Source organism: Ictidomys tridecemlineatus, chromosome 4 (assembly GCF_052094955.1).
Source record: "Ictidomys tridecemlineatus isolate mIctTri1 chromosome 4, mIctTri1.hap1, whole genome shotgun sequence".
Taxonomy (NCBI): Eukaryota; Metazoa; Chordata; class Mammalia; order Rodentia; family Sciuridae; genus Ictidomys; species Ictidomys tridecemlineatus.
The window spans coordinates 101783721-101806713 of record NC_135480.1 but is presented as its reverse complement, the minus strand read 5'-3'; the positions used below and the strand labels follow the sequence as shown (position 1 = coordinate 101806713).

The 22993-nt window shown below is 38.0% G+C and overlaps 1 protein-coding gene across 4 annotated transcripts in view; it reads right to left on the bottom strand.

Annotated features, from left to right (window-relative positions):
* Positions 1-22993, bottom strand: part of Kmt2a (lysine methyltransferase 2A) — an 86146-nt gene that overhangs the window by 46033 nt on the left and 17120 nt on the right. For all 4 annotated transcript variants that reach the window (XM_078047117.1, XM_078047118.1, XM_078047119.1 and 1 more), the window contains 4 exons: positions 10580-10649; positions 4023-6673; positions 2437-2614; positions 1045-1279 (listed from right to left, as the gene is read on the bottom strand). In XM_078047117.1, coding sequence (XP_077903243.1) covers positions 1045-1279; positions 2437-2614; positions 4023-6673; positions 10580-10649 — 3134 coding nt within the window. The remainder of the gene's footprint in view (positions 1-1044; positions 1280-2436; positions 2615-4022; positions 6674-10579; positions 10650-22993) is intronic.

Genomic DNA, 22993 nt, shown 5'->3' with positions numbered 1-22993 from the left:
AGACAAAATTCTTGCTTAAGGACAAATCAAAGCACAGAAACTGTCTGCCCTGGTACAGTATTTCCTCCAACTATGCTTTAAAATAATCACTTTCATGTCATTCATTCATTCAGCAAATATCTACTTGTTTTTTTTTGTTTTGTTTGTTTTTTAAATTTTATTTATTTTTTTTAAGAGAGAATGAGAGAGGAGAGAGAGAGAGAGAGAGAGAGAGAGAGAGAGAGAGAGAGAGAGAGAGAGAGAGAATTTTTAATATTTATTTTTTAGTTCTCGGCAGACACAACATCTTTGTTGGTATGTGGTGCTGAGGATCGAACCCGGGCCGCACGCATGCCAGGTGAGTGCGCTACCGCTTGAGCCATATCCCCAGCCCCCCAAATATCTACTTGTATCAGGCAATTTATGAGATGTTCAATTACCAAAATTTCTAACTATGTGACTCTCCTGGTTCATTTCAAACAAATAAAATCACAGATGGCAAAAGTTTGACTAAAACGGGCGAAAAAATAGTATTCTGAGTCAGAGAGCCCAGAAATTCAGGTAAGATGTCTCTAAAGTTTCCTAACTGTCATGAAGATAAAAGTTGTTTCAATTGGTTCAATAAATATTCTGCTTAAACTTGTCAACTTTTAAGCAGAAGCCCTCCAGAACTGCACTAATATGGTAGTCACTACTCACATGTGGTTATTTAGATTTAAATTAACTTAAAAGAAATGAAATAAAAATGTAGTTCCTCAGTTAACCTAGCCACAAGCCAAATGCTCAATAGCCACATGTGGCTAATGAGTACCATATTGAACTGAGCACATACAGAACATTTCCACCACTCTATTCTATTAGATAGCACTGCCCCAGAGCATTCCTTATTTAAGGATAGCCCAAATCTAAACACTTCACAAAATCCAACTCTGCAACTAATCTTGCAGCTCAAGGAGATTCAATACAATCACTTTCAGTTTCCTAATGTATCTTTGCAACAATCCAGGGATAAATAAGAAACCTTCATGATTGAGAGGCCAACACCTCAGAGTAAGACCCACTTACTTGCAGCACTGCTTCTTTATATTGCGGCCACCAAACTTGGGCTTGTCTAAGCAATTAGTGCAAACTCCACAGTCCTCAGGCACCTGGCAGCCAGGACACTGCCCACAGCGCCTTGATCTTCGTCCTTTCTTTACTGGAGGTTCCTGAGGGGCCTTGTTTCTGGTGACAGGCTTAATTGGTTTGATGGGTGGAGCAAGAGGTTCAGCATCTTCTGAGCCAGCAATTGATGACTTGTCTGTTAAAGAAATGTGCCATTAATTCCAAAGGAGTATCCATTTCCTTTTTGGAAGTAGAGGGCAAAACCCTTAAAATCCCTTTAAATCATTAGATACATTCAAACTTCATTTTAATTGGTAATCAAAAAATGAAAATACATTTTTTGGAGGGTACTGGGGATTGAACCCAGTGACACTCTACTTTTAAGTTACAGTCCAAGGCCTCCCCTCCTTTTTTATTTTTATTTTTTAATTTTTTCTATTAGTTTAAAAAATTTTGAGAGTGACTTGCTAGGTTGCCTAGACTCATGATCCTCCTGCCTCAGCCTCCAAGTTCCTGGGATTACTAGTATGTACCACCACGCAAAAATATTCATATGTAGAACTCAGATTTTTTTCTAAGTAATTATTTAAATGTTTAAAAAGAACTGTACCTTGCAGCTTAATGAAAGCAAAAATCCAAATACTGAAAACAAGACAGTCTAACCTAGAATCAAGAACATGAATTGAATGCTTCTAAGGATTCTCTAAATCTCTAAATTTGTTAAAGCTGCAACCCAACATTTCAGAACTATATGGCAATTATGAGAATGTGTCTCACAGACCTCCAATTTCAGGGAGCATAACTGACCAAGGGCCCCTCGGAAATCCAATGATAAAGAGGCTACATGGTTGCTCCCCAGCAGTAAGTTACCAAGGTAGGCTCGTTTCTGAGACACACAAGTCTCCTCTGACAGCCAGCTTTGTTGGAGGACTCCCTGACAGCCTTGCCAAACCTAATACTGCATGGCAATCTAAGAAGGTTCTGCCCAACCTTCCTTCCCTCTCTTCTTGCACTAGAGTCTGACAACTCTCCCAGTTTTTCCTGGCTACTTGTCTCTTTTTTTACTCAGGCATTTCCTGTAATAAAATCCTTACACATTTAACACCCTCTAGTTATCTGTTTTTTGAAAGACCCAAACTATGAACAGCCTACTGGTTATCTTTTTTTTTTTTTTTAATATTTATTGTTTTAGGTGTAGATGGACACAACACAATGCCTTTATTTTTATGTGATGCTGAAGATTGAACACTCTACGGCTGAGCCACAATCCCAGCTCTGCTACTGGGTATCTTGGAAAGACTGGTGAACAAGTCAAAAGACTGTTTATATCCCAACACTAACCCTCTGACCTACCATCATTTCCCATGGAAGACAAAATCTTTTCTCGTTCTTCCCATGGTAAGGCACTCAGGGTGGGCATGTCATCAGGAAACACAGCTCGTTTTCGGCCAAGGGCAACAGCAGCTCTTCTACAGACATGTTTAATTCGAGGTCCTCGCACAGAGGTCTCTGATGAATCACTTTCTTGACCCTAAACACAAGAAAAGACAAAAATGATGACGATCATGCATGCTGCAAATATAATTAAATGAAGCCAAGGTATACTTGAGCACTTCATTAGATCCATTATCAAAACATGCAACTAATTACTCCCAGCTGATAAGCCCTATCAATACACAGAAATCAACTACTTCTGCATTCTGAAAATGGCAGCAAAAAGGCCTCTCATCAAAAACAGAAATCTTCCATTTCCAATTATACTAATTCTTTACAATTTCCCTCAAAATTCAAGCTGTCAATCTATGTAACAAAAAGGTTCAGTCTGGTTTTCTAACTATAGATTGTTTCCTATATTTCCTTATCAACAGAGAAGTGGGTGAAATAATCTATAAATGAAAATATAAAAGACCATGGCTCCAAACATAAGTATCTCACATACTGAAAAGCCATTGGTCTTATCACCAGAAGGCAAACCAAAACCATCCAACATAGTGTCAGAAATAAGTCTTGTCACACTGCTAGTAGAACTCTCAATTGGTAGAATCATTAAATGTAAATATGGCTCAAAGGGGAATTACAACATAAAATCTAAGTTTTGGGCCATTTTAAACTAACTCGGTATGTTGAAATAAATAAATATACATCTACTACAGAACAAAAATTGCTGATCCTGGTAAAAATTGGTTTGGTATGGTGTCATCTTTTTTGAGGGGATGGGCAGTGGGGTACTGGGTATTGAACTCAGGGCACGCCACCACTGAGCCACATCCCCAGCCCTATTTTGTATTTTATTTAGAGACAGGGTTTCACTAAGTTGCTTAGCGCCTCATTTTTGCTGAGGCTGGCTTTGAACTCGCAATCCTCCTGCCTTAGCCTCCCAAACTGCTGGGATTACAGGCGTGCGCCACCGGGCCCGGCTTGTTTGGTGTCATCTTAATGAACTGAATTCTACATTTTTTCTGCTCCACAAATTAAGGATAAGCTTCCCATTTGTATGTCACAAACATCTATTATCTATTGCTCTAATCACTCACTACACAGAGAAAGAGAATGTTCTCGTTTTCTCTTCTTTGATAAATATTAAAACGTAACTATAAAAATGTTCTTTCAAAATTTAAGCCCCAGATTATACCTCAAACAACTCAGCAGTCTGTAATATCGTTCCAACCTATCTTTTAGCTACTTAGTTCACACTTTCTCATATACGTTTTATACTTTTACATCTCTATCCACACTGTTCCCTCTACTTAGAATGTTAATGCCTTCCCATTTTCTAATTAACAAAATCCTACCAGTCTTTGAAAAACCATTGCATACACCACCCCTCTACCATACTTTTTACACAACTGGATGTAACTGAGACATTTAGCTTAATTAAATCTAGCCTGTAGAAGGGGTGCAGTAAACTGATAGTTTTAAAGGCAAGGTCAAAGGAGTACCTGTGCTTTGGGCTGGTCAGTTTGTTTAAGACTCTTACTCTTCTCAATCTTGCAGAGCTGGGCTTTGGCCTTTTTTAGGAGGCTGGCAACCCTCTTGTCAGTCATTGGAAGCTTGTCTGCCTGAGCCAACATGGAGCCTATGGAGGAAGTGGAATGTTTAACAGTGCTAGATGAAGGAGTGGAAAGGCAGAGGGTTTTCTCCTTCTCCAGGGATGGGGCAGTTGGGCCGAGGTCCAAGTTGTTTTTTTCCAGATTTCCTCTCCCTTTCTTTATAAGTATTTTGGTTTTGACAGCTGTTGTATCCCCAAGAGTCACAGAAGCAATATCAGTCCCAGAATCAAGTGATGAAGACTTCTTCCGCCCAGTTGCTTTTTTGGCAGAAGATGAAGTGGCAACATCTTCACCAACCACCTTCTCTTTGGAAACCCTACCCACAGGATACAAAGCAGAACTACTCTGAATTTCTGATCCCTTTTTTCTTTTCTCTTTCTTTGACTCCCGCTTATTCTCTTTTTCTCTCTCCCGATCTCTCTCTCTACTCTTGTCCTTCTCCATGCTCTTCTCAGCATCTCGATCTTTGGACAGCTCCTCAGGGGCCTTGTCTTTATTTCTCCCCCTCTCAGTCTGAGAGCCTGGGGTAAACCAAGGAAAGAGAGGAGTAGGACTACTTGATGAAAATGGCTCTGCTGGAGCACAAGTCGGCTTCCTTGGTCTCTGATTTTTCTCTGGAGATTCCCCAGACTGAGTCAGGGAATGAGAAGGAAAAGTAAAAGTTGGGTTTAAGGCACTAGTGGCAAGAGGACTAACAGAAATGCTTAACGAGGAAGAGACAGAAGACGGGGGGGTGAGAGGTGACAGCTCAGAAGTACTTAGCCTTCCGCTTCTTGTCCTCATAGAGTGAGAAGGAGATCTTGGTTCAGATCGAATAGGACTAAACACTTTTCTTTTCCTTTTTCTATTAGATACTCCTGAAGAGGATGTTCCAGCAGAAGTTCGATTACTAGGCAAGGTTACAGACTCAAATATTCTAGAGTGTGCCTCACTTGGAGTAAATCTTGGAGCTCTCAGAAGAGGGCTCCTTTTGTGCATATCAAACCTTGTTCCAGAATGGAGTGGTGAAAACAACCTGGCTGAAGCAGCAGAACCAGATGTAGAAAAACCAGATGCGAAGCCAACATCCTCAGGAGTTAGTGGAGGGGGTCGGAAATTATCAAATATTGGTTTGCGAATCAGACCTTCTTTGGCATACTTTGCTGAGGAAAAGTATTGTGGCTCTGACCTAGAATGCTTTAAAGAAGTCCACCTAAATGTCGGCTCTCGCAAAATAGATTTTCGCTTCCCTTGCATGGGAGCAGCAGAAGCAGGCAAAAACGGTGATGCTAAGGGGATTGTTGGAGGCATAAGCCAGGGTGTGTGGTCAGAGATACTGGAGGCTGGCTGCAGTGGAGGAGGGGGAGTAAGCAGAGGTGGAGGTGGAGAGGAGGAGGTCTGCTGCTGGGGGGCACTCTGCAGAGTTGGTAATTTTTTAGTTGTTCTAGATCCAAAACTTCTCTCTGACACTGAATACCTTCTGCTTCTCCGATCATTACTCTCGTTTTCTGGGGACTGGGAAATAGGCAGTGGAGTATGAACTTCAGGGGTGTCACTCCGCTCTTCAGGAAGTACCTGAATCTCCTCAGAGGCCTGAGAATCTGTGGAAGTAACACTGGGGCTGCTAGATCGGGAGGAGTCTGAAGACATTTGAGAGGAGTGCTGAGAAGCTGCACTTGATTTTTCAGAAGATCCACAGGATGTGGCACTGAATCTACTATTTGGTGTAGACTCCAGCCGGGCAATTTTAATGGGAGGGTCATAATCCTCATCCTCTATAAACCGCCGAGGGGTTTTAATGATTCGTGAGGAGATAGCACTGACAACAGGCATGATGAACTGTCGGATGTTTTTGACCTGTGTCTTCACCTTTCTTCCTTGCAGCTGTGCTGCTTCTTTCTCAATTTTCTTTTGAGCCCCCTTTTTTGCCCTCTGCAAAAGTTGCTTAGCAATTGTTGCATCTGTCCTTTTAGAAGAAGGAATAATCCTGACCGGCTTAATCCTTCGAGGGCTTTGTCTGACAACTGTCTTATCTTCTTTCGTGGGTGGAGGTGTTCCTTCCTTGTCTTTCCGAACCTTCTGGGACTTTTCCAGTTCAGAATTAATGAGGAGATCCGAAGGGGTCTTTATCCGTTCTGTTGATGGAGGCCTTCCTCGCCGTCGTACAATCTGCACCCCTTTCCTTCCTATTTGAAGCTTCCCTGTCTTAAACTTAGACTTGAGAGGAGAGAGTTTACCTGCTCTTAATTTTTTAATCTTTGTGGCTTGTTGAAATGTAGCAGAAGGTGTCCGTTTAATTTTTTTCAGGCTATCTTCTTTGTTTCCCTTTGGTAACTCTGAAATGTCCTTTCCATGTGTTATTTTGATTTTTACTCCAGGGAATGTGGGAGGTCTTCCTCTTTTCTTTTCTATACTTTTAGAATCTTTCTTCTTGATCTTATCTCCAGATTTGGTCTCTGATTTATTTAGAGGGGAAAACACAGATGGGTCTGGGAGGATAGCTGAATTTCGGTCAGAGCCACTTCTAGGTCTCCCGCGAGGTTTTCGAGGACTAGTTTTAACTGTGTATAGAAATTAAACAATGAAGAGCATATATTTAGCTATGTAGTTCAGGGCTTAACTAAGCTGATTATAATTTAGCACAGGCCATTTTGTACTGAACTCAACTTGGGTCTATTGAGTCAACAGAACATCTTAATTGTGCTTAATTTCTTTTCACCAAAATTTTGTCTCAAAAAAAAAAAAGTAAATAACATTCCTCTTGAAAGAACATTTAATTATTTTTGACATAGAAATCAAGATAATAAGAGGTTCTCCATTGAAAACTAATTTTTCTACAATTTTCAGATGAGCAAGTTCTTTTCTGAAGTAAAATTTTTTCTTTTTCAAAATTATACTACCTTATTCTAGCCACTAACAATAACATTTAAAATCTGCTTCTAGTAAATAATATCACTTTTATTTGAGGGGGGGATGTTTACTGGGGGGTTGAACTCAGGGGCACACAAGCACTGAGCCATATCCCCAGCTCTATTTTGTATTTTATTTAGAAACAGGGTCTCATTGAGTTGCTTGGTGCCTTGCTATTGCTGAGGCTGGCTTTGAACTTGAGATCCTCCTGTCTCAGCCTCCCGAGCTGCTGAGATTACAGGCATGCACCCCAGCAATCATCCTACCTTTTTATTTCAACATTTTGACTTTGAATAAATTTGAACAAGGTGCTCTTCAACCAATAACATACTAACTTTCATAGGAAAAGTCTCCTGGGCAGCTCAGCATCCTACATATTCAATCTGTTTTACCCAAGTTTTGTTTTGGTTTTGGTGGTGCTGGGGATTGAATCCAGGGCCTTGTACATGTATGGCAAGCAATCTACCAACTGAGCTATATCCCCAGCCCATGTTTTACCAAAGTAAACTAAGAAAGTTTTATTAAATAGGAAAATAATCATTCATAAGATCTCAGAATAAGGTCACTGAACCCAGTGGTATGTGAAGTGACATAATGTGTCCACTAATCTACTTTCCTATCTAGTGACTCTTGAACTACTTAGTCCCAAGTTACAAAAAGATTTAACTTTAACTGATATCAAGAACAAATCAGCAATATATTAAATCAAATTACTTCTATTCTAATAAAGGAAATTTGCCCATTTACAAACTAGCTCAATTTGCTACTTATCAACAGATTTAAGAAAACAGGACTCTCAAATACTTACATAAACCTGAATTTTAAAATGTATTAAAATTTGCCTATGATATCACATTTTCTCTCTTGACTTTTCAGTGTTTTATAAGTTTTGTTTCGTTTTATTTTTATGGTACTGGGGATGGAACCCTGTGCCTCGTGCATGCTAAGTCCTCTACCACTGAGCTACATTTCCAACTCTCAGTGTTTTATAGGAGAACATTCTTCTGAAACTAAAACTTCCCTGAACAGGGATTGAAACAGATTTAGGCCAGTATGAACATTTTTACGATGGAGCCACTTTCTAACAAAATAGAAATCTACAAAAGAGTCTTATTGTTGAGCTTTTAAAATATAAATTCATTTCTTACCAATTAACTTACGAGACTTCCCTTAATAAAGATTCGCAAATCCATTCTCAATATATACTAATATAACAAATGTAACAGACAAGAAGACAGCAGAGAAACTACTTTTCATTTTATAAATAATGAAGAATATCCATATGGCCAAAAAAAAAGTACATGATTCAAAGTAAACTGACAGCCAAGAAAAAAAAACTTTAGAAAAAATGATCCTAAGAGTTGTAAGTTAAAAATTCATGCCCAAGGCTGGGACTATAGCTCAGCAGTAGAGTGCTTGCCTCACACATGTGAGGCACTGGGTTAGATTCTCAGGACCACATATAAATAAATAAATAAAATAAAGTTCCATCAACAACTAGTGTGTGTGTGTGTATGTGTGTGTATACACACACACACACATACACACATACACACACACACACATATATATATATATATACACACATGTGTGTGTGTGTGTGTGTGTATAAACTCATCCTGTAAAGTACATGAAGAGATTCCTGATTTTGGTAGACTTGAACATGGTTATTCAGAGGGCTTAATCAATCCAAAAAACCTCTTCCACCCTACTTTTTCAAAAAGTGTTGGTAGATAAGTAGAATAAAGCAGAACAGACAGGGTTCTAGCTCTGCAAACTTCCTTAATCCACAACATATCCAAAGAACTCACACGTTGGTTATAAATAAATGTTCATCATATATTTTCTTGGCCTCATTTTGTCCTCTGTAAATGAAGGGTTGGACCAGATGATCCCTAAAATTCCTTTCCAATATGAAGTTTTAAGGATTCAACACATCTTCAAGAAACCACTGCCACAGTCTAAATAGCACAGATACTCAGGTAGTATTAGCAAACTTCTCCCAACTAGAATGGCAATATCAACACCATTTGGATAAAGAATAATTGTGAACTTGGGAATTAGAATTAGATTGCTATGTAACATATCATGACTTTAAGTGCGACCCAAATGCCAGCAAACATCACAAACTAAGTTAAAGAACAAAACCAGCTAACTATATCATATTTACCATATTTAAATACATTGTCTATTCACATAAAATCCAAGACAATCATATAATAAATTGGAATGTCAGCAGGATGGGAGAATGTATGTTCCATCAAAAAATCTTTAGCCCTAGCTGGGTGCAGTGGCGTGTGCCTATAATCCCAGCAGCTCAGGAGGCTGACACAGGAGGACTATGCATTCAAAGCCAGCTTCAGCAATAACAAGGCACTAAGCAACTCAGTGAGACCTGTCTCTAAACAGAATACAAAATAGGGCTGGGGAATGTGGCTCAGTGGCTGAGTGCCCTTTAGTTCAATTCCTCCTATACCCCTGGGGCAAAATAAAATCTTTAAGCCCTGTTCTATACAAAATTGAATTATGCAAGTTAAAAAATGTTATTTACATTGAGGATCTTCTCTTAGGAAACTGCTTGTAAGTCTAGAATGTCAAGCTATTCTAGATATTTTGTTAGTGAGAACAATGACATATATTGCTAAACAAATGGAAACACCTCATATAACTTTTACTTTCTGTTATGATTTGGTGTGGATGTCCTCCAAAAGCTCATGTGGGAGACAAATGCAAGAAGATTCAGAGGACAAGAGATTGGGTTATGAGAACCTCAACCCAATCAGTGAATTAATTCCGATGGGATTAATTGAGTGGTAATTGAAGGCGGGTAGGGTGTGGCTGGATGTGGTGAGTAATTGGGGTCATGCCTTTGGGGTACATATTTTGTATCTGGTGAGTGGAGTCTCTCTCTGCTTCTAGATCATTATGTAAACTTCTTCCCTCTGCCTCACTCTTCCACCATGATATTCTGCCTCACCTTGAGCCCCAAGGAATGGACCCAGCTATCCATAAACTGAGATCTCTAAACGGTGAGCTGCCCAAATAAACCTTTCCTTCTCTACAATTGTTCTTGTTAGGTCTTTTAGGCCTAGCAGCGCAAGAGCTAACCACAATGTTTTCTTTTTTTAATATACCTTTCAAGAACCAGATAAAATTGTTTCATATCGTCTAATTTTGTGTTTAGTTCTTTGACAATAGACCAAATTTCACCTGTGAAAAATAATAGCCAAATTATTTCCAAAGGCGGTATATACTAATACATAATACAAAAATGTGTAACTGAGGAAGAACTTAGTAGGGTATCTTCAAACATATCAGGTTTCCCAATCATTCTGTGGAAACCCATTCCCATTCTGCAAGTATCTCCCAGAGAGAAACATTCTGAAGAATGAACCAAATGTGACCTGACAGAGCAGCATCCCCCAAAAGTCTAGCTCATAAGCCATTTCCTGTGCCCCGGATTATAGATTATTCTCTATATACACAGAAGACAAAAAAGAAACCTCAATACCCTAACAAACAAAATTTCAAGACACTGTGAGCTTAAATGGCCATACCTGAAGGAGACCTTGTGGGACTTCGAACTCTGACTTCTTCATCTGAGCCAAAACCTAAGAACTGCTCATCCTACAACAAAGGAAAATTATTTTAAAATCAGAAGCAAAAACACGAACATGAACATATCCCAAAGAAATGCCCAGAATCCTCTGAATGAATTTGGGAAAATTATCCTCTCATATTAAACAACATCCAAAAGGAAGCTATAAAATAACTATTATTGAAATAGATGGGCCCAGCCATACAGCTTCATTACAGACAAATAGGAGCTGTGTAGTAAATGAACAAAGCATTAAAATTTCATCTTTGATGTATAGTACACAGGGGATAATCCTAAAATTTCAAACTACAGATTTAGCCCAAAACAATTAAAGGACAACTTTAATACAATTCAGGTAAGCAAATTAGCACAATGGTAAAAATATATAGCCCCAATGAAACAAACAAATGCTTTTCAACAAATATTTAAGTCTACAGACAGATAAGTAATAACATAAATAACACAATAATTTCCTGCCTACTAACTATTAATAGAGACTGAAAGTGCCATAATTGTCAGTTCCTTAACTCAGGAATTGACATTTAGATGTGATTTCTGTACATCTGAGATACAGAGATTCTCAACATGCATTTTATGGCATCATTTTTAAATGCCCTGTGATAAGAGACTTAATGGTGGGCAGCAGCATTGGTGAAAGAGATCATAAATTGACCACATATAGGTGAAATCCTTTTGCTAAAACTTAGGGAAACATCTTATTTTCAGATCTACTTAAAATTTCTCCTTACCTCCAACTTATAATATGCCTTTAAAAAAACACTAAGGATTCATTCAACTTATTTGGAACAAGTTCTCTTTTGAAACAAATTGATTAATAGAAAGTCACCAATTCAAAGTAAGTTCTTTCAGAGAGAAAAGCAGATAAAGAATTTCAGATTCCAAAGACAAAAATCCACATAAAACAAGATCAAAATAAAGAATGAAAAACAGACTTATTTAAATTTCCAATTAATTTTGGTAAATCCCTAAGTTTCATCAATTAAAGCTCCCCAGTTTTCCTCTTAGGAGCTAAGCTCCCATGTATGTGGACAACACTGGTGGATTTTCTGTTTAAGAGTTAGTTCTTTCCCGGTTACTTTAAAGCTGAAGTCAGGTGTTAATCTGTTTAAGTACTTTTCAACCAGGAATATATTAAAAAGTAAATGCAACCTTTTAGATAAATTAGCAAGTTCAACTCTTAAATTTAAATATTTTTGAGGAACAAAATAATTCTGCCCACTGTCCAGCTGACATGCAATTTGTTTTTGTTTTGCTTTGTTTATACGGTACTAGGGATTGAACCCAGGTGTGTTCTACCACTGAGTTACATCCCCACCCCATTTTTATTTTGAGGCAAGGTCTTCTTAAGTTGCCTAGGCTGACCTTGAACTTGCAATGCTTTCCTCAGTCTCCTGAGTAGCTGGACCTCATTGCCTGGCTGAGACATAGTTCTTATTAAACTCTAAAAAAGTTTTTGCTCTGAAATTACTAATATCAGAGTATTTAAGAAACAGCTAAAATTATCTTTTTTAAAAGAGATTTTAAAACTCATCATAGGGCTGGGGATGTGGCTCAGCAGTACAGCGCTCATCTAACATGCTTGAGGCACTGGGTTCGATCCTCAGGACCACATAAAAAATAAATAAATAAAATAAAGGGATTGTGTCCATCTACAACTAAAAAAATAATAATAAAAATATACTAAACCTAAATTTAAGAAATACATACTAGGGCTGGGGTTATAGCTCAGCAGTAGAGCATTTGCCTAGCACTTGTGAGGCCCTGGGTTTGATCCTCAACACCACATAAAGATAAATAAATAAAATAAAGGCTAAAAAAAGAGAAAGAAATACATACTAGAGGACATATCCACATAATTTCTTCCTTTATCAAGAAGTTAAAAGTAGACACTGGGGTTCTGGCTCAGTGGCAGAGCACTTGCCTCATACATGAGGCCCTGGGTTTGAACCTCAGCACCACATATAAGTAAACAAATAAAATAAAGATATTGTGTCCATCTACAACTAAAAATATTAAAAGAAGTTAAAAGTAAAATTATTAAATATTTTTACTTCAAAAAAATGTAAAGTGAACTCATTGTGAATATCATTTGTGAATAAGAAAAATCTTATCTCTTCATTTAAAACAACTTCAGACCTAGGAAACGTGGGAACTAACCCCAAATAAATTTCTGCAATGATTTTTCCAGGGTTTATACTTGTAGGCTATGATATTACCAAAAAAGAAGACAAAACTCAGAAAAGCCTAATTAGTCCAAAAATCTTATCTGGATAAATAAATCCTTCCTATTGCACACACTGCACTATATCATAAGCAACAGGCTTCTTAACTGGCTCCATCACTTTAAACCTGTGGGCTCCCTGGAGAATGTAAACAAGGTAACAGTCCAAAGGATTCAGACTTGCCTCTTAGCCAAAGGACTAAGGTAATAACTATACAAAGAGAGAGAGAAAGAGAGCACAAGAGAGAGAGCGCGCTACAATTAAGTCCATGTTTGCTACTATGTCATCATAAGCCTGGATAGCCCTGAAGTCAGGAGAGGGCACAGGAGACATATGCTACACTTGACCAAGGAATCTAGGACCTGGGTCGAGACAGTAATTCATCATACCTATTTTTCCTCTTGACAGGGCTTTCTCTGATGGGCACAGCATTCCAAGAAAGAGTATAGGCAAGAGCCCTGAAACCTATTCCTTCTGCACAATGATGTTCTTGGAGACCAGACTGCCAACACTGTAACATTTTCTTACTTCCAAAGATAGAAAAGACAGAAAAACACCCTTGCTGAGTTGAGCATAATGAATTGCTCACATTTAGCTTCCAGTGATTATGACAAATTAAGCTATCTAATGTAACTTCCTAAGTGAAATCTAATTGTGAATTAATACACATAAAATTTATTACTCCTACCCATAACTCTGGGATAACCAGTTATCTAAGAACTTCCATGCATACATTTACTAGTAAATATTACTTTACTTATAAATATCTTAACATTTGGGATTTTTGTTTTACTGGCAGAATTTTAATTCTTTAGTTGTTGGTTATATTTGTGATGAAGCAGTAGAACTATTTCTTCCACAAAAGCACTTTAACTGGGGGCTGGGGATGTGGCTCAAGCGGTAGCGCGCTCGCCTGGCATGCGTGCGACCCGGGTTCGATCCTCAGCACCACATACATCAAAGATGTTGTGCCTGCCAGAAACTAAAAAACAAATATTAAAAAAAAAAAAAAAAAAAAAAAAGCACTTTAATTGGATTGGGGTTGTGGCTCAGTGGAGGAGTGCTGGCCTAGCACATGTGAAGACCTCGGTTCGATCCTCAGCACCACATAAAAATAAATAAATAAAATAAAGGTTTGGTGTCCATCTACAATTAAAATAAATAAATAAATAAACACACACACATATACATACATACACATATATATTAAAAGTACACAACCTAACTCAAAATAAGTGTTACAAATAATTATGTTTGCACATGAAATATATTGAAAGCTTTTTTGAAAAATACATTAAATTCTGCATTCCAAGGAATTATGTACTACTGGATAGTTTTTCAAACAAAATAATATTTCATTTACTTGTTCTTTCAAAGAACATTTACATCCTTGTCCCAGGGCTATCTGTTCCAGATGCAAAGTTGAGAAAGACATGATTCTTGCTCCAGTACTATCTAAAATAAAGAGGCATGTACTATTTCAGTCTTTCTTTTAAAAAAAACAAATTCATTATTTTGTCACTAATGAGCCATGCACAGTGGTACATGTCTGTAATTTTGGCAAGGTGAGAGGCTGAGGCAGGGAAATGTCAAGTTTGAGGCCAGCCCAGGTGAGATTCTGTCACAAAATAAAAAACAAAAAGGGTTGGAGGTCATAGTTGCATGGTAGAGTGTCCCTGGGCTCAATCCCCAATACTGCTCAAAAAGTCACTACAGGGGTTATGGCTCAGAGGTAGAGCACTAGCCTACCATGCGTGAAGCACTGGGTTCAATTCTCAGCACCACATAAAAATACAATGAAGATATTGTATCTACTATAACTAAAAAATAAATATATTTAAAAAGTCACTACAGAACAAAATACCATATAATTCATATTCCAGAATAAAAAATTTGCTTACATCTAAGAATAATTAATTCATGAAGAAAAACTCAACAAGTTTCAAAATTCTTTGAAAGGATGACAATGTATATTGCTATTCCTCACCATTGTATCTAGCACCACTCCAGGGCTAGCAACTGACGACCTAAATCATCTGCATTGATTAGACCTGGCACAATTCCTAGTGATACTAGTGATCTGATAAAAATTCAACAATGGGCCAGGCATGGTGGTGCACATGTGTAATCCCAGTGGCTCAGGAGGCTGAGACAGGAAGACTGCGAGTTCAAAGACTGCCTCAGGAACAGCGAAGCGCTAAGTAACTAAGTGAGACCCTGTCTCTAAATAAATTACAGTAGGGCTGGGCATGGGACTCAAGGGTCGAGTGGAGTGTCCCTTAGTTCAATCCCTGGTTCCACCCCCCCAAAAAAAAACAAATTCAACAGATGGATCTCAATGCTCTTTCCTCTCTATCCCAGCTAAAATACAGTTTTCAGTTCCCCCCTTAAGTACTTCCCAATTTACCAGAGTCAAAGAGGAATAAACCATCCACTTCAAGTTCTTCACTTCCTGGGCTAGGTGGAGTTTCCGAAGATACTCTGAAAATTCTATTCAACAATCTTGGCCAACCTTGGCCTCCACAACAAGGCCTGCTATGACCCTGTTCACATCTTTCTTCTTTATCTTCTCTCAAGAGGCTCCTTTGTGATGACACTTCATTAAATGGTAGGTAACTCAAACATGCCCTTTAGCAACTGTATCTTAGCATTTTTCTGTCTCCAAAATCTTTAGTCTCAAGAGCCTAAAAACTCAAATTCCTTCAAATACAAAATTAACTTCAATGAATCAATTGAAAATAACAACAATAACCCGAGACAGTATCAAAACTGCTCCTAAATCACACATTTTTTAAAACTTCTTTTTGAAGAGCTCTAATTATTGGTATCATCAAATATGGTTCAATCAGATGAGCAGGCCACAGGAGAACTAAGAGAATGACTAAGAACAGCTAAAGTTGAAGAAACATCCAGGAGGCAAACTGCATGTCTTGGCAGCTATAATAAGAGTAACACCTCCTCTGTGGGAATTGATTCCAGTTAGCTATCACTTCTGCTGGCACAGTTCCCTTTTGTCTCCTGCTACATGCTCCAAAATACCCTTCTTGATGTTGCATTTCAGAGACACATGCACATAATTACTAGTTTAATGAGTGGAAGGGATTTTAAAAATGCATTCACATGTTTGTCTCCTTCTCAAAGTGTGCACTCTTTGAGGACAGGGACAGTTTCCCTACTCATTTTTGTACTCCTGGTATCTGACATAAATCTGGCATCCAATACATGTTTGTACAATGAAAATAAAGGAAACTGCAATATACTATTTAAAAAATATTAAAATACCTACAATGGTAATAGAACTGTAGTAGACTTCAAAGAATTACACAATATGATTCTCACTTTTAAGAATGTGTAGGGAGGCTGGGTTGTAGCTCAGTGGTAAAGCACTTGCCTAGCATGCGTGAAGCACTGGGGTCCATCCTCAGCACCACATAAAAATAAATAAATTTTTTAAAGTTATTGTGTCCATTTACAACTAAAAAACATAAATATTAAAAAAAAAAAAAGAGTGCGTAGGGACCAAGGGCTTAGCACTGTGACAGAGCATGTGCTTATACTATATTAGCTGAGTTCAATACCCAGCACCAAAAAAACACACACAAAAAAGACACAGGGACCAAATTAAAACCACAATGATATCACCTTAGAATGGCTATTATCAAAAAGACAAATGATAGCAAGTATTGGTGAGGATGCAGAGAACAGGGAAACTTTGTGCACCATTGGTAGGAATGCAAATTAATACAGTCATTTTTAAAAATAGTATGGAGATTCCTCAAAAAAAAAAAAAAAAGACAAAAATAGAATTACCATAATCCTGCAATCCTTCTTCTGGGTAAATACCCAAAGATACTAAAATTGGCATGTTGAAGAGAGATCTATACTATCAAGTTCATTCCAGCACTATTCACAATAGCCAAGATATGGGGGCAATCTAAGTACCTATTAATGGATGACTGAATAAGGAAAACATGGTCCATATATATACATTAGAAATTCTGACAACATGGATGGAAATGAATACATTACACAAAGCGAAATAAGTCAGACACAGGAAGATAAATAGGGTGTAATCTCATATATGGAATCTAAAACAGTTGATCTCATATAAACAGGAATAGAAAAGTAGTTACAAGAGGCTAGGGGAGAGGAGTGAGGAAAGAAGGAGAGATATTGCTCAGAGGACACAAAGTTTCAATTAAGACTAAAGGAATTAATTTTAGTGTTAGATCTCAGTTAATAATTTAATAATAAGAGTTAATATTAAATAATGAATAAATTGCTGAAAAAGTGGAACTTTACATTTTCATCACAAAAAAGTAAGTTGGTGAGGTAATGAATATGTTCATTACCTTGACTGAATCTTTCTAGATCAAACCTTAACTCTGGATTGGGTGTGGTGGCACATGTCTGTAATCCCAGCAGCTTGGAAGGCTGAGACAGGAGAATCACAAGTACAAAGCAAGCCTCAGCAATAGCAAGGCACTAAGCAACTCAGTGAGACCCTGTCTCTTAATTAAAAATAAGACTGGGGATGTGGCTCAATGGTTGAGTGTCCCTGAGTTCAACCCCCCATACCAAAAGAAAAAAAAGAAAAAAAAAAAAAGCATAAGAAGCATTCTCTTAGGTTGGGAGACAAATGAAGCCAATCCATTTAATCACTCATATATGAAAATATATGAGTTCATTACTGAGTAAAGGACAAAGATAAGAAAAGCTTCTGGCCTAGAACAATGGCACATGCCTATAATCCCAGTGACTCAGGAGGCAGAGGCAGGAGAATTACAAATTCAAAGCCAGACTCAGCAACTTAGCAAAACTCTGTCTCAAAATAAAAAATAAAAAGGGCTGGGGACGTAGCTCATTGGTAGAGTGCCCCTGGGTTCAAGTTCCCAAACAAACAACAACAACAATAAAAAAGAAAACCCCTTCTGCTTTCAAACCTTCTGCAGATGAGTTAATTGATGGAACAGTGTGTTGCCTACTATGTAGAAGAAGACACCTGCTGGAGAAATGCATGTGGGAGCAAAACGGAAAGACAACTAACCCAGGTAAGGAGAAAGGGCCTGGAAAGCCATTGCAGACAGGGTGAAAAGTTTATCAAGCTTTTGAAGGCTGATAAAATGGTGGGGGGTGAGCGTGGTGCAGACTGAGAGGGGCACAGGGGCACAAAAGAACACAGCATTAGCAAATTATAAACAGTTCTGTATGGCTAGGGTTCTAGCTCAACTCACATAAAAAGAGGCAGAAAATACTGGGGAGTGAGGACAAGAGGCAGACGATAAAAAGGGCCTATATGCCCTCATGAGGTTGAAGTTTATCTTTGAGCAAGTGTGGACTATACCCTGAAGTACCTATGGAGTCACCAACTCTCCATGAACTAAGAGAAGCATGATTAGGATGTTCAAAAGATCATTTTGACACAGTGGAAAAGTAGAGATTGACTTTAAAGCCAGAAGCAGGAATACAACTGCCTTTAAAGTCAAAGGTAGTTATAAAATTACTACAATGGCTACACGAATTGAGAAAGGACACATTCCGAGGATCTTTAAGAGGCAAAACGGGTAAAGTTTTGATATAAAGAGTTAAGGGAATGGAAAGAATCAATAAAGAAATCAAACCTGGCTTAGGCTGAACAGGTTTCTGGTGCTATTTATCAAGACTGGAGATACAGAAAGAGGTTTATAGAAGGAAGAAAAGAGATAACTTTAGATATTTGAGTTAGAAATGTCTAAGTTGTCTATAGGAAACAATGATATGGAGAAAATACTTTGAACTCGATGAAGTTGATGAGCCTTTATTTTATTCATTTATTTATATGCATTGCATTTGAATGCCATCACCCAAGGAGATAATACTGAGAATGAAGAAAGAGCACCGAGGAGCAGTTACAGCTGAACAATATCCAAGAGAAAGGGAAGCCAAGGAAGCAGTCTACATGGAATGTTCACAGAAGATCATGAACCAAGGGATAAATACGTATCAAGGGAAGGTTCAAGCGGGGTAAGAACTGAAATGAAAAGTAGCATATCAAAATTGGGAGGTCACCTCTGACATTACCAAAGCCAATTTCAATACAATGTAAAGAAGCAAGAGGAGGCATACTGTAGTGGGTTGAGGTAAATTAAAATGAATATAAATTACTCTTGAAAAACTCAGTAATATGAGGAAGAAAAGCTAGGGCATAAGGTAGGGAAAGACCATCACAAGAAGATTATTTTGGAGTTGATTATGTTTTTATGCTAAAAGGGGACATAGCAGGAAAGAAGGAACTGAAAATCCTGAAAACCAAATGGTAATAAATGGAAAACCGGAGTTGATGATGAAGACAGCAGTAGGAAAGAATGAATACGCAGCACAACGGAGGGCAGTGCTCTTGAGAAAGAGGAAAGAGGACTAAGCATGGATTTAGTTGCAGAAAAGCTTACAGGCAGGGGTAAGATTATAAACTCCGAAATTACAGGCAAGTTTAAATGTGTATGCATATCTTTCAGGTGAGACAACAGATTTCTTTAGAATATCAAGAAGGTTCACAACCAGCAATTTTTTAAGAATACAGTTCAGAAGAAAATAAATCATAATGGTGGTAATAGGCAATAACAGATTAAGAAATGGGGAGAAGCTAGGCATGGTGGTACATGCCTGTTATCCTAGCAACTAGGGATGCTGAGGCAAAAGAATAGCAAATTGCCTGGCTCAGTAGCCCACGCCTGTAATCCCAGGGAGGCTTGGGAGGCTGAGTTAGGAAGATCTCAAGTTCAAAGCCAGCCTCAGCAATGGCAAGATGCTAAGCAACTCAGTAAGACCCTGTCTCTAAATAAAATACAAAATAGGGCTGGGGATGTGCCTCAGGGGTTGAGTGCCCCTGAGTTTAATACCTGGTACCAAAAAAAAAAAAAAAAGAATAGCAAACTGTGCAAGCCTGGGCAATTTGGTGAGACAAAGTCTCAAAAAAAAAAAAAAAAAAGAATGGCCTGGGGTTGTAGCCCAGTGGTAGAGTAAAGTATGCGTGAGGCACTGGGTTTGATTCTCAACATTGCATATAAGTAACTAAAATAAAGGTCCATTAACAACTAAAAAATATTTTTAAAAAGCGAAAAAACAGAGGGCTGGGGCTGATAGTGCACTTGCCTGGCATGTGTGAGGCACTAAGTTTGATTCTCAGCACCACATATAAATAAATAAAAGTCTATCAACAACTAAAAAAAAATATTTAAAATAAAAAGGGCTGGGGATAGAGCTCAGTAGTAAAGCACCCCTGGTTCAATCCCCAGTACCGAATTAGTAGTAATAGTAATACTACTACTACTATTATTAAGATGATCAGATGCAAGGATTAGTAAAAACTTACTGGCTTGGACAGGGGAAGCCTCAGCAGGAACAAAATGAAAGACAAATCAAGCACTAAAACCTTGTTAATTCCAGGACCGTCTGGTCAGAGCAGGGGCTACCACTGGTTTTTTTTTTTTTTTTAATACTTTTTACATGTTGATGAGCCTTTATTTTATTCATTTATTTATATGTAGTGCTGAGAATCAAACCCAATGCCTTACACATGCTAGGCAAATGCTCTACACTGAGCCCACTACTGGTTCTTAAATGTAGAAAAGGTCTAACTGTATTGAAGCCTATTCCAGAAATGGATATAATGACCTAGAATAGGAAAAAGATTTTTAAAAGGGAGAGAGCAGTCTACAACCATAATTCAAATGTGACTGGCATTTAGTCATTCAGCAAGTATTTACTGAGTTGTTGCCAGTTACCATTCTAGATTCTTAAGATATGCTGACAAAATCCCTCCTTAATGCTACAACCTGGAGAAAATAAACACTTAATAAATGAATAAATGACAGTAGGGCAATAAGGATAGACAGGGGTTAGCTGTGGGATGGTATTTACAAGAATGGTCCAGAACTATTCACTCTAGGGTAAGTTTACCAAAACTAGGTAAACTAAGCACCACAGACTTTGGCTAGATTTGTCTAGCCCGTTTTTTTTTTTTTTTTTTTGGTCCATGAATTAAGGTTAAAATAGGTTTTATTATTTTTAAATGTTTGAAAGAAATAAAGGGAATATTTTATTCACACGAAAATTATATGAACTTCAAATTTTAGTGTCTATAAAATTATTTGAATGCACTCATTCATTTATGTACATTGTTCATGGTTAATTCTGCAGTAGAACAACAGAGACCATCTGTCTGGCAATTTGCAGAAAATCACTTGCCAAATCTGGTTATACCTAAATGAAGGGGGAAAAACAGTTTGTAAAGACATTGATGGAATAGTATTTTAGTCCAATAGCAAGTACTAAAGCCCAGAGACTGCAATAAGCACAGCACACATGACAGATAGAAAAGGTCAGCATGGCTCTGCAGCAGAATGAATAAGATATGGTGATGAAAAACAAGCTTGATCAGATGCCAGCTCACATACATATTTGCTGGCCATAGTAAGGAACCTGGATTTTTTTTCTAGCAGTACAGAAGACACTGCCAGGTTTAATGTGAATAAATATTGTGATGTAATACTGGAATTCATAGTTGCTGTGTGAAGAACAAATTCTGGTAAGGAAAGAACAAAAGCAAGGAGAGGAGAGAAAGTAGTCCAGCCAAAAGATTATAATGGATAAGTCTAGAGTTTTGGTGGCTGAGTTGCTGAGAGGAAGCTGAGAGCTGGGGTATATCTGGTGCATTGCAAACAGAATTTGCTGATGGCTCAGATTTGGGATGTGAATAAAACAGAGAAATCAAGGATAACTCTTGTAAAACTTTGGGTTTCAGCAACTGGATATATTAGAGTCATTCCAAAACAAAAGATTAAAACTGGTAAAGGCTTGAGAGAGGGAGGGGGAAAATTATATATATTTGGTGGTTGTGCTGAGGATGAAACCCAGTGCTTCACAAATTTTAGGCAAGTACTCAACCACTGAACTATATACCCTGTTTTTTGAGGGAAAAAAAAATCAAAACATTTTGGACATGGTAAGTGCAAGGTATTTATCAGATATGGAAGTGGTTCCAGCCATACTCGTCTTCTTATGTGTAAACTGAGAATAATAGTGGCACCTCACAGGGTGGTCATGAAGATTAGGTGAGATACATGTGAAATGCTCAGAGTACAATCTGGACCACAATAAACACTCAGTTAATGTTAGCTATGCCTATTGTTATGCAAATGGAAATATCAAATAGGCGGATGGTTGCACAGGTCTAGAATTCCACCAAATAGAATCAGAGACAAAAATTTTGTTGGTAGTCATATAGATGAAGGCTGGATGAGATCACCAGGAAGAATGTGTAGACAGAGAAGGCAGGCAAAAATGGACTCTTGAGTACTTTCAACATTTGGCAGATGAAGGGAATTACACAGCATCCTGAAAATTAATAACTGATGAGTTAAGTAAACAGTAAGTATAGTGTTATAGAATCCAAATAAAATGGGTATGTTTTATTTTTTTTAAATATTTTTTATTTTATAGTTGCACACAACACCTTTATTTCACTCATTCATTTTTTACATGGTGCTGAGGATTGAACCCAGGGTCCCGCGTGTGCGATACAAGTGCTCTACTGCTGAGCCACAACCCCAGCCCAAAAAACAGGATATTTGAAGAGAGTTATCAGCTGGTTCAAATGATGTCAGGATGAAGACTAAGAAATATCCATTCAACATAGTAAAATGGAGGTCCTTGAGAATCATGATAAGTAGAGACAGCAATTACACATAGCACTTTGAAAAAGTTCTGTCAAAAGGAGCAAAGAATCAGGTAGTAGCTGGAAGAGGACATAGGGTCATGGGGTTTGAGGGTGGTTTTTGTTTTGTTTGTTTTTTGTACCAGGCACTGAATCCAGGGGTATTTAAGCATTGAGCCACATCAACAGTCCTTTTTATATTTTTTAGTTGTAGTTGGACACAGTATCTTTATTTATTTATATTCTTATGTGGTGCCGAGTATCGAACCCAGTGGCTCAACCGTGCTAGGTGAGCATTCTACCACTAAGCCACAACCCCAGCCCCTATTTTTTTTGAGATAGGATCTTGCTAAGTTGCCAAGGCTGGCTTTGAGCCTGCAACCCTCCTGCCTCAGTCTCCAAAGCCAATGGGATTATAGGCATGTGTCACCGCACC